The 12,961-nt window shown below is 34.8% G+C and overlaps 1 protein-coding gene across 15 annotated transcripts in view; it reads right to left on the bottom strand.

The window, feature by feature from the left end:
- Window positions 1-12,961, bottom strand: part of PIAS2 (protein inhibitor of activated STAT 2) — a 119,517-nt gene that overhangs the window by 21,808 nt on the left and 84,748 nt on the right. For all 15 annotated transcript variants that reach the window (XM_055232948.2, XM_063639874.1, XM_063639918.1 and 12 more), the window contains 3 exons: window positions 10,456-10,616; window positions 3,854-3,987; window positions 2,077-2,248 (listed from right to left, as the gene is read on the bottom strand). In XM_055232948.2, the coding sequence (XP_055088923.1) occupies window positions 2,077-2,248; window positions 3,854-3,987; window positions 10,456-10,616 (467 nt within the window). The remainder of the gene's footprint in view (window positions 1-2,076; window positions 2,249-3,853; window positions 3,988-10,455; window positions 10,617-12,961) is intronic.

The raw sequence follows: 12,961 nt of genomic DNA, 5'->3' as shown, positions 1-12,961 counted from the left end.
AGGATAAACTCTAGTTGGTCACAGATGTCATTTTGATATATAATTAAATGATTTCCTAAGACTGAATTCAGAATTTTCATTTATCTTTCTACGTGAATCTGTTTCTTAAGAGTTCTTCCGTGTATTAATGTGTATGTATGTCTAGTTTGGGTGTTAAGGGCTACATTAGCTTCATGGAATGAACTAGGTAGCTGCGCTTTATACAAACTTAAAATAAACTTTCATGTGTTGCTGGTTTAGTCACAAATTTCTACCTTATACTTACCAATGTTAGTTTTTGTTTTCTTTTCAGCCTAAATGAGGAACCTTAACATTTATCTCTGTAGTAGCTGATCACAGATATAAACTATCCTTATTCCTCTGCATACTGAGGTCATTTCAGATTTTGTCGCCCACTGTGTATGTGCCATCCCTCCTGTTTCTGAATATACTAGACTATATTACAATACAATAACTATGTCACAAACATAGATAAAAACGTAGTAAAGGACAGAGGGTAGACCCTTGTGGCATGCCACCAGAGACATGCTCCAAGATCACAACAACTCATGAATCAGCATCACTAGGCATGACCTCTCAACCTGGCATGAATTCAGCCAACTACAGTACTTGCAACTCATGTTTTTCCACTATATTCTAAAGGGTATCATTACAGAGTAAAATCCAGAAACATCACATCTAAAGCATTCATTCCCCTTAAGATACATTTTGAACGTAACCATTTCAAAATTATAACTTCATTTTCTGTTTATCATTTAAATTATAGATATACGAACCAAAGGAGCAATAAATGATTGGCACACCAGGAAAAAATCCACTTGAAATACTTCCTCATTTTGTTCCACACACACAAAAACCCCACCCCATTCTAATTAAACGGGTAGAAGTAAATATATGCCTTTAATATATGTGTAAATTATATCTGGAAATGTAAGTATTTTAACAGCAAAGAAGGCAGCTGAAAAGGTTTAATTCTTATAAAATTATAAAAATAAACAACGTTGCAAAAGGAGACATTTTATATAAAATGTCTAAACAGGCATTATAGAGACAAAAAAAACGATTGCCTAGATTTGGGGTGTAAATAGGAATAAACTACAAAACAACATGAAGAAAGTTTTTTGGGTGTTGAAAATATTCTACTACTGAATCATGGTGATGATTGCACAGCTCTATGTATTTACTAAAATCGCTGAATTGTGCAATTATATACTTAAGATGGGTACATTTTATGCTATGTAAATTATAACTCAGTAAAGCCAATAGAAAACCAAGTGGACCAAGAGGCCAAAAAGATGACACTAGCAAACCCAAGTTTGAAAGTATGTGTTCGTAGACAGCCAGGAGAACTCTCCTGTTATCTCCTTTTATGGTTCAAAACCTCTCTGAAAAAGCAACTATTGCTAAATACCCAAACCTGATTTTTAATGCAGGTCAGTAATGCCTTCTGCCAGATAACTTATAGAGAATCCATGCTAAAATTCAGGTAGAATGCCATCCTACACACCTATATTTTGCCCTGGAGAGGGTGAGAAGGGAAAGGAATCAATTTTTATTGGGAAATTACCACGTGCCTGACACTGAGGCTTTCTTTCATCTCATTAAAATCTGAAAATGATCCTGTAATATAGGCATTATTTAGCTCCATTTAACAGAAAACAAAAAAGAGGCTCAATCAAATTAAGTATTTCATCTAAGATCACAGAAGTAAGCGATGGTGTGCCAAAATTGGAATCCATACTTGTCAGATTCCCAGTTCCACACTCTATTACACCAGACTTTCTCATCTAGTCTGAGATGCCAAATTTCCTTACAAACAGGTTCAAGAAAATAACAAAAAGTCTCAGGTAGGAAATAAATACCTCACACGCTCACCTTCCAAAGATGTAAATATTTTCTCCATCAAAATTTGCTTCCTATAAACAATGTGCTTACTTGAAAATATTTCAATTCAACAAAGGCAAATTAAAATAGCCTTCTACAGTTATGCCATTTCCCAAAGAGACATTTATAAATCTATCCAAGAGCAATTAGTTGCAAGTGTAATGAACAATAGTGAACTATAAATTAACAAACCCTTTGGTTGGGCTGCTTTGTGTTTCTGACATAAAGATGCATTTCCTTTTGGCAGGAGGGTCTTCCTCTTCGTCAGAAGAGCTTTCTATTGTAAGATCAATAACATCTACTTTCTTCTTGCTTGCCTCACTGGCTACAGTCATTGAACAAGGCTTACTGAGGACGCTTGAATCTGCATGTAAGGAAACAAAAGGAAAAAAAAAAATTAAAGGTATAACACAAATAAACTCTAGTGGTAGAGTCTAGTATATTCAGTATAGTATGTTCCTGACAACATATAGCCAGGGAAGCCACATACTCCAACCCATGGACAGATACCAACTCCCTAACTCCAGACCTCTGTCTGTAAAATGGTTGTTCACCTAGGGAGACAGGTGAGCACTATTCCTTGACAGAAGGTTAGAAGTCTCATTCAGACAGAATGTTCTTAGTTATGCCTCCAATACCACGGAAGGATTTGTGCAGCTCCTACTGCTCATCCTGTCTCTGCAGGTCAGCAGTCATTTTACAGAAAGATACGTAGAGTTAGGGAACTGGTCTCAGGCCATGGGACAAGAATGGGTGAGTTCACCAGCTATGTATTCTCACAGACATGTGGCACAGTTAGCTCAGAACCAGACATTTCCAGTCTAGCAATTATGGTCATATCAAAGAAAGTACAGACTTTTCACCATAAACCAGAACTTAATAAAAACTTTCATCTTGATAAGTTAAAAAAAACCCAAACCTCTCAATTAAGTTACTCAGACATTTAAACTTTTCTTATGAATTATCTGCTAATCACATAGGTTCTTTCTACCCACAAAGATAGTCTCACATATCATATTTGTTAACTCACATTTTCATAGAAAAGTATGTTATTATCTGTAATGTATTTAGTTAAAAATGAATGACAATTGATAATGGAAAAGCAATAGAAACTTATCAACTAAATCACTCCCCATTTTTCTGAAAGGTGAGAGAAACCTTGATCACTGCACTCAGGTTCAGTGTCAATCACAGAGGAATAATTAATAATGGCATAAATCCTTTATTTTTTCCCCTTTCTTCTTACTCCATTCATTACATTGTTTGTTGGAACTTCAAATGTAATCAGAACAAAACTGAAATGCAGTGAGTAGACTGTTAGATAAGAAGAAACTCTAAGTTCACATGTGGGTTTCAATGAGACTGTTAGATAAAAAGAAACTCTAAGTTCACCTGTGCGTTTCAATTACTCCAAATGCCCTCAGTTTCCCTACTTAGTGTGGATGGATGCAGGCAGTTGATGGATGAGTATACATTCTAGGTAATCAACGTAATGTTAAAATTCTTCCCCACAAAGAAATGGAAGGTAACAATTTGTTTATTTTCTCAGCAACTAACCTGTGACCATCTCCAAACCACCAAGGCCATTAACCAATGATGCAGCCTCTCTAACCTCACCTCCACCTAGGGTTCCACCTACAGATACTCTAAGAACAATTCTGAAAAACTGTTCATATAAATTCATTTGTAACTTTTCGTTTTGTAACAAACATCATATTTTAAAATGATTTTAGATGAATGTTTCCTTTATTCTACACAGGAAAAATATACTATGAAATAGCTGATAAGATGGTATAAACTTTAGCACATTCATTCAGGAAAGAATAAAAATCATTTGGGGGAAAATTATATATAATCAAAAGACTGAGTCAACAAGCTGAATTCCAAATGTATAGTTCTAGGGTCCAAGATTAATGATAATGTTGCACGAGTCTCACTGCTTTGCTCTCTGCTGCTGTTCTACACATACTTTCTATTTTTGTACACGGTTGGCTGGATACTTTCATAGCTTCTTTCTTCGGTCTCATTGGACACCAAGAACCATCTTCTTGGAATTTGATCTCATCCACATCAGAACAGTCATTGAGAATTTCCATAAAAAGCCTAAAAAACAATTAAGAAGTACATACATGTGATCAACAGCTTTGCCTAAAGGTGAAATAAGAAAGTAATACACATTACCTTGAAAACATTAAGTAATACTAGCTGACCCACTTTTCTTTTGGTATTGCAATACTTTATACTTTACAACAATTATTACACTCCCTTTGTCCTATGTTTTAAATCTGTAACAGGCAACATAATAGTTAAGTAACTTACTGAGCATCACCTGTGTAACTCAATGAGTATAAATGGCTAGAGAGAAGTACATACCTGGAGCCTCCTAGCTGAGGGTGGCAGTAAGAACAACCTCTAACACAGCACACAAAACAAACATCAGCAGACAAAGGTTACTATACAGTAAAATAATTTATAAACTTTAACTTCGAGAAAAAAGGATAATGGGGTAGGGGAAGGAGGGAAGAAAAGAGAAATAAAAGAAGTCTCAATAAATTTAAAATAAGCAAAGTGTATTTGAATTAAGTTCAAATTAAGTCCGTACCAGAAAAATCTGAAAAATTCATAAATATTTGGAAACTAAACAAAAGAAACATGAGTCAAAGATAAAAATAAGATTTTGAACTTAATTGAAAATAAAAATGTAATAAAATTTGTGGACTGTAGCTAAAGTAGTATTTAAAGGAAAATTTATAGCATTAATCTTCCCTAATTAGAAAATAAAGTCTCAAATCAGTAACTTTATGAAACTAGAAAAAAAAGCAAATTATAGTAAAAGCAAGAAAAGAGAAATAACAAAGAACAAAACAAATAGAAAAAAAGAAAACCAGAAAAATCAGCTTCTAATCAAACTTATTTATACTCATTCCAAAAGAAACAGATAACCTAAGAAGCCCTATGTCTATTAAATAAGTTGTATCTGTAGTTAAAAACTTTACCACAAAGAAAATCCCAGGCCCAAAGTCTTCTCTAGGGAATTCTACCAAATATTTGAGGAGAAATAATACCACTACTTCAAAATCATTGTACAAGGTTAGCATTACTCTGATAATAAAACCAGGCAGGCATTGCAACAAAACTAAATACCAACATCCCCCATGAACTCTGCAAAACAAATCCCACAACAAATATACACAGGATAACAAATCATGACCAAATGGGGTTCATTCCCACAATACAAGATTAGTTTAATATCCAAAAGTCAATCAACATAATTCACCATATTACCAGACCAGTCAATGCAAGGCGGCAGGAAAACAAAAGCCATCCACGTTAGAAAGAAGAAGTAAAACTATCTTTATTTAAAAAACATTACTGACTATATAGAAAATCCTATGTAATCTATAATAAAGCTACTAGAACTACTAAGGGATGGGAATAACATATCTTGATATGAGAGCAATATACAAAGGTCAACTACATTTCTATATATTAGCCATAATCACAAAATTTTTTTAAATACCACAGAGATATGAAATATTTAGGAATAAACTTGACAAGAGATGTACAAGACACATTGAAAACTACAAAACACTGCTGAGACAAAGAGAAAGATACATCCTGTTCATAAATCAGAAGACTCAATATTGTTATGTCACCACAGACTTATCTACAGAGTCAATGAAAAACAAATCAAAATCCCAGCAGGTTTTTTCCCCTAATTGACAAGCTGATTCCAAAATTTGTATAAAAATGCAAAGAATCTACAATAGCCAAGATAATTTTGAAAAAGAAGAACAAAGTTGGAAAAGTCACACTACCTGACTTCCAGCGAATGCAGTATTGACATAACTACAGACAAATAAATCAATAGAACAGTTCAGAGATCCACACATATAGTCAATTAATTTTTGTAAAAGGTGCAAAAGCAATTCAATGAGGAAAAACAAATCTTAACAAATGATGGTGCAGCAATCACATGGCCATATACCAAACAAAAACAAAAACTCTGTTCTTTATCTTACACCATACATAAAAATTAACTTGACAGAAATAATAAACCTAAGTGTAAAAGTAAATTATAAAACTCCTACAGGAAGCTCAGAAAAATATTTGTGACCTTGAGTTAGGGAAAATGTCTTAAAATAATACCAAAAGCACAATCTTTCATAAAAGAAAAACTTGGTAAACTAGCCTTCATTCAAAGTAGACACTTCTGCTATTTGACATACACTGTTAAAAGACTGAAAAGATAAAATGACAGAAAACATTTAAAAATCATATACCTGGTAAGACGTTTATATCCAGAATACATAAGAATCACCAACATTCAATAACATCAAAACAAAACCCAATTAAAAAGTGGGCAAAAGCCCGGGCACAGTGGCTCATGCCTGTAATCCCAGAACTTTGGGATGCCAAGGCGGGTGGATCACGAGGTCGGGAGTTCGAGACCAGCCTGACCAACATGGTGAAACCCTGTCTCTACTAAAAATACAAAAATTAGCCAGGCGTGGTGGTGCACATCTGTAGTCCCAGCTACTTGGGAGGCTGAGGCAGGAGAATTGCTTGAACCCAGGAGGTGGAGGTTGAGCTGAGATGAGATCATGCCACTGCACTCCAGCCTGGGCGACAGAGCGAAACTCCATCTCAAAACAAACAAACAAACAAACAAAAGTGGGCAAAAGTTTGGTCACTTTACCAAAGAGACATACAGATGGAGAATAAATACGCAAAAAGATGCTCAATACAATTAGTAATAAGGAAAATGCAAATTAAAACCACAATGGAGTACCACTATATACCACTAGCATGATCTAAAATTAAAAAGATTAACTGGCCGGATGTGGTGACTCATGCCTGTAATCCCAGCACTTTGGGAGGCTGAGGTGGGTGGATCACCTGAGGTCAGGAGTTGGAGACCAGCCTGGCCAATATGGCAAAACCCCATCTCTACTGAGGACACAAAAAATTAGCCAAGCGTGGTGGCGGGTGCCTGTAATCCCAGCTACTGGGGAGGCTGAGGCAGGAGAATTGCTTGAACCTGGGGTCGGGGGCTGCAGTGAGCCAAGATGGTGCCATTGCACTCCAGCCTGGGCAACAGAGCAAGACTCTTCTCAAAAAAAAAAAAAAAAAAAAGATAAGCCATACCAAATGTTAATGAGAATGAGGAGAAATCAAAACTCTCCATATACTGCTGGTGGAAATATAATACAAAATAGTACAACCGCTTTGGAAAACAGTTTGACAGTTTCTTGCAGTTAAGCACACACCTGGCATGTGACCAGGCATTCTAACCCTAAGTATTTACCCAAGATAAATGAAAACAGTCCACACAAAGACTTGGGCATGAATGTTCACACTAGCTGTATTTCCAACAGCCCCAAACCAGAAAAAACCCATCAACGCATGAACTGACAAACTGTGGGTTAGAATGCAACTAAGCAATAAAAATGAACTATTGGTATATGCAACATAAATGTATCTCAAACAAGTATGTTGAGTAAAAGAAGTGAGACAAAGGAAGCACATAGTTTATGATTCCATTCACATAAAGTCTAGAAAATCCAAACTAATCTATAGAAACAGAAAGCATATCAGTGTTTGCTTGAGGACTGAGAGGGAGAGATTGAAAACATACATGAGAAAACTTTAGGTGTGATGGGTGTGTTCATTATCTTGACTGGGATAATGATTTCATAGGTTTATAATAGGTCAAAATTTATCAAATTGTACATTTTACATGAGTAGTTCTTATGCCAAAAATGCCTACTTCATAAGGTTTATTTTTCTCAATTATACTGAAAATTCAGCATAATGAAAATCAAAATCCAAAAAGGTTCTGTGTAATTTGAGAATGCTTTTATTCAAGTGAATATGGCAGAATGTATTGTGACACTAGTCAAAAACATTCTGAAAAGAAATGGCCTAAGAAATACTACCACAGAATAGAAATCTAATAATTAAAATAGTCTTGTACTGGCCCACTAATACTCTGATCAATGGAACAAATAGCAGTTCAGAAGTTAACATTAGTATTTACAAGAAATGTATTAGATAATGCAAGTAGTATCTCAGATCTGTAGGAGAGATTATTCAAGTAAATGTGGTTGAGAATAACCTGGGTGCTAGGGTGAGGTGATCCCTACCTTAATGGCATCACCTATTCCCTACTGTAAAGTTCCTTCCTCATCCCCAATTTTCCTCCCACGGTGTCATTCCTTACCTTCATAGCACTTTACACTTAATATGCTTTTTTTTTTACCGTCTCCTATACTAGAAGTGCTCTGCTCACCATTTTTAGACCTAGTATCTGACACGATAGGTATTTAGTAAGTACTGTGTTGAATGAATTCATGAAGCAATGTATGACGGAACAACTGCACAATGGAAAAAGGAATCACAAATGTGTCTGATGAAAACAAACAAGTGCTCATATAAAATCTCTACAACTTTCTAAACACTTTCAAGGAAGACGTTCAAAAAGGAAAAGACAAGACTTGATGAAAAAAATGTAAAGCTTCTGAATGGAAAACAAAGGTCACAATAAATACAAATAAAAGGCAAACTGGGAAAATACATTTGGCACATGTGGACAGAGAAATTAATATCCTCAATCTATAATGACTATGTATAGGCCAGTAAGAAAAAGATGAGCAAGCCCATAGCAAAATCTTTTTTAAAAAAGGAATATTAAGAGGCAATTTGTAAAAGATATTATAATGACCAATATATGGAATTAAAGAAATATCTGGGAACTCCTATAATACAAAAATTAAAATAGCTATCTTTTCAATTAGGAAATTTGTAGACATTTTTATTTGTTGTTCCATTTTGTTTTGTTTACTTTTGAAACAGTCTTGCTCTGTCACCCAGGTTGGAGTGCAATGGCATGACCATTGCTCACTGCAGCCTCAAACTCCTGGTCTCAGACAATTGTCCTGCCTTGGCCTTCCAAAGTGCTGGGATGACAGGTGTGAGCCACCACACCCACGAGTAGACATTTTTAAAGTAAGTTTTAATACGTAAGGCTGCTAAGAGGGCTGAGAAGTGGACGATGTTATGCCTGTTGGCATGAGAGTGAAATGATTTACTAGAAGGGAAAAATAGCTTACTCCTCCTGGGAGGCATCTTAATAATAAATAGTAAAAGTCTTACATTCCCTTTGAGTATTTCTATTTCTAAGAACTTGAAGAAAACTCCACAGACATAGACAAAATGCCACCTTCAAAAATGTTAAAATCACAGGGCAATTTTAAATTGAAAAAGTAGAAACAAATATGTAATATCAAGAATTTAGTAAACATCACAAAATATTAATGTGCAAAGGGGCATGACATGTAACTCTCAAATGGTTCAAAAGAATTCTAAAAATAGTAATAATCATCTCTCTCTACATTCATAAATGCACACACCAAAAATGTGTATATGCACACATATTAAGGGAGAAAGTGATACAACAACTGTGATAGAACATTAACAACTGAAGCATCTGGGTCATAGTTACATGGGAGGTTCTTTGTGCTACTGTTCCAACTCCTCTGTAGGTTTGAAATTTTTTCAAAATAAGCTAAAAATAAAAATTCAGCAAAGGAAAAGTTCAGAAAGGAACATTAAAGTCCCACTCACTCTTCATTCTCCATTCCTCTCCACAGATAATACTCTTGTAAAACTTTTGTTGTTTATTTTAGAGATGCAACTCACTATGTTGCCCAGGCTCACCTTGAACTCCTGGGCTCAAGTGATCCTCGCACCTCACTTTCCTGTGTAGCTAGGACTACAGGCATGTACCACAGTGCCTGGCTTAAAACATGTTCAAGTTGTACAAGTATCTTTAAAAATCTAGGATACTTTTCACTATATATTGAGTGAAAATCATATGTATATATTAATATAAATCATTACATAAAGTATCATTTCAGTCTTTTTTAATGTCAATAACAAAGTCATCACCACCATAGGATGGTACTGCTAATTTTATTTTCATCTTTTCATTAACTGTGTTTTCTAAATCTTACATGGTACATGGATGATGTGCAATTTTTTAAAAAGTATTATTTGAAAAAAGATACTAAAAATTAGTTCACGTCATTTTCCAAATTCTGATATGCAATATAATATGAGAGATGATGCTTACAGTTTGGACTCCAGAGTCAGAAATACCTGGGCATGAATTCCAGTTTTGAACTTAAGAGCTATGTCTGTATCTACCCTATCACTTCCTCTGGTTTTTGCACAGACCCTAAATGCTACTTCAAGAAATTCTAGGTAAGCAAAATGACATCACAAAGCAAACTTTTCCCTGTTTCCTGTGGGCTTTATAAAATATAATCTTGGAAAGCAAAAACATTGCCCTCAAAGCAAATCATATTATAGAGATAAAAATGCCACTAGCCACAGTTTAAAAAATAAGATTGAGTATAATTATGTATAAGACAGAAAACATACAAACATCTGGATTTATACTAGAGTAGAATTTATTTAGAATTTAGTTCAGTAAGTTGTAGTAAACAAAGGCATTGCCAACAGCTGTTGTATTAGTCCATGTCAGCTGTTAAAAGGGATAATACTTACCCATCTAATATTAGACTTTCATAGGCAGCTTTTTTGTCACACACAGGACAAATCCAGGTGGGCTTCTTCTCATTCATTTGTAGATAAAGGGCAGCATCAAAACACTGCAGATGTGTACAAGTCACTGCACGGCATGGGATTGTCAGCCTCATTTTTCCTAACTACAGGACAGGAAACACAAAGAAAACTATTTCAGAAAGGAGAATGAGCTCAGAGTGAACATGGTCAGTTGTAAAAGTCAGAAGATGTCATACAAGAAGATGATAAAAATGAAATAGAAATCCAAATCAGAATGTATTCCCAAGAAGATTACAATATATTTTTATTCATTGATTGCCCTATGATTTTTGAAAACCATTTCACTTTTTCAAAACAGGTAACATGTAAATCCAGATGCATATACAATGAAAGTATGACTCCTTCCTATCTGGTCCCCAGTTTCCCTATTTAGAGAACCACTGTTACCCATCTCTTGCATGTCCTTTCATAGATGTTCTAAGCATAAACCAAGTGTGTATTTCAAGAAATATTTTCCCAGGAATGATAGTATACAATACACACTGTTTTCCAGCTCACTTCTGTTATATAACTTGGTGACTACTGCACACAAATTGGTATATACAAAGCTACCATTATATGAAGGTATCATAATTTATTAAATCAGTACACTAATGACTGACATTTAAATTGTTCCCAATCTTTTATCACTACAAACAATGCTGTAATGAATATTTCTAAGATTTTTATATTTATAATATTTATAATTCCTAGAAGTATAACTTTTTGGTGGAAAGAAGTACATTTGTAATTTTTGTCACATTAACACACTATCTTCCACAAAAAGTACCTATTGGGTTATGCATACATGTGTATTAACATGCTTTGTTCCACTCAACCTTTTCAATATAGTGTTATTAAATTCTTCGGTCTCTGCCAATCTGGAAGGTGACAAATATCCCATTACAGTTGTGAACTACGTTTCTCTTATTATAAGTGGTAGTTGAGCCTCTTCTTTTACTTCTAAGAGTCACTTGTGTTTCTAAGAACTTTCTACCTATAACCTTTTCGCATTTCCCATTTGGTTATTAATCTTTTGCTATCTATTTATAGGCACTCTTTATATAAGAAATCAGCCATGTGTGTAATATGAACTGCAAATATATTTTTCATTTGTGAAAATTTGTTTTTATATAATCAACTGTGTCAATTTTTCAATATACTTTTGATTAACTCTAGTGCTGTTAAATTCTTATTCCAACTAGTAGTGGTCCACCGGCACCAAGACGTACACAACACCCAGATATGATCAGACCAGGTTTTCCTACATAATCCTTCAAATCTCCCCATATATTTCCTTTACAGAAAATATCACTATTTATAACCAGTCCTGCTATTTTTATGGAAAATTTGTTTCTCCCACTAGATCTTATGCTCCAAAAAGATGGTCTAGATCTCCGCTCACCACTGAATCCCACTGTCCTAGCACAATACTAGCTCACCGTATGTGCTCAGTATTTGTTGACCAGATAGAAGAATGAATGGAGACGGACTGGAAATGGGGAAAACAACAAACAGGAAACGAAGAAGACAGACCTCTTTTTATGTTATAAAGTTTGAAAGAATTCATGGCAAAATTAAAACATTCTTAGCTCTGCCTGGGAGGTAGGCTTTTTAGGATGTTCTTTTTCTTTTGGTTCATCTGTAATTTCTAATTCCTCTAAAATGAACACCTGGTAATGTGGTAATTTAAAAAGAAAATAGCTGAATCATCAACACAGACGTAACGTTTATATAGTTCCACCTACGTGCAAGGTACAGTGTTGACTACTTCACATTAATCTCAAAAACACTTTTACAATTACATAACAATTATACTAAAAGGATGGTATTATTATCATCCCCATTTTATAAATAAGGAAACTAAGGCACAAAGAAACTACGTAACCTAACACAACAAAGTTAGAAAATGGCAGAGCAGGTCTGACCTGGGAAGCTCTGGCCCTGCAGAGTCCACCCTCTCACTGCTATACTGCCTCTACCTAAGTGTCTAACCAGAGTTCTAAAAGGGAGCCTCGAAATTACTGTGATTCGATCAAGGTATGTGGCACAATATAACTCATCACTTAGAACAGAAAAAGGTCAGAATAAAACCTGGGGCAGCTTCTCTTCTTATGATACATCTTTCTATATTTTTCCTGCCTTTAAAAACAAATTTCTTCAACACAATCTTACAGTACGCCCAAGGCTTTTATATAAATCTCATAAAATCTTCATAACTCTATGACTCCAGAAAAGCTGGTATCTATATTTCTATTTCTGAAATGAAGATGCTGAAGCTATAAGAGGTTAAAACCACACACTCACTGAGACACAGCTGATGGAGCTATATCACAAATCCAAATGGTCCTCATATCCCAGAGACATCCCAGTTTTATAACATTACAAATGGTGTTAGCTTTTTAATTTAATTATCCACCTTTTCCTCTTTTGCTAAATTTTTGTTCCA

Source organism: Symphalangus syndactylus, chromosome 1 (assembly GCF_028878055.3).
Source record: "Symphalangus syndactylus isolate Jambi chromosome 1, NHGRI_mSymSyn1-v2.1_pri, whole genome shotgun sequence".
Classification (NCBI taxonomy): domain Eukaryota; kingdom Metazoa; phylum Chordata; class Mammalia; order Primates; family Hylobatidae; genus Symphalangus; species Symphalangus syndactylus.
This window is presented reverse-complemented; position numbering and strand designations above follow the sequence as displayed.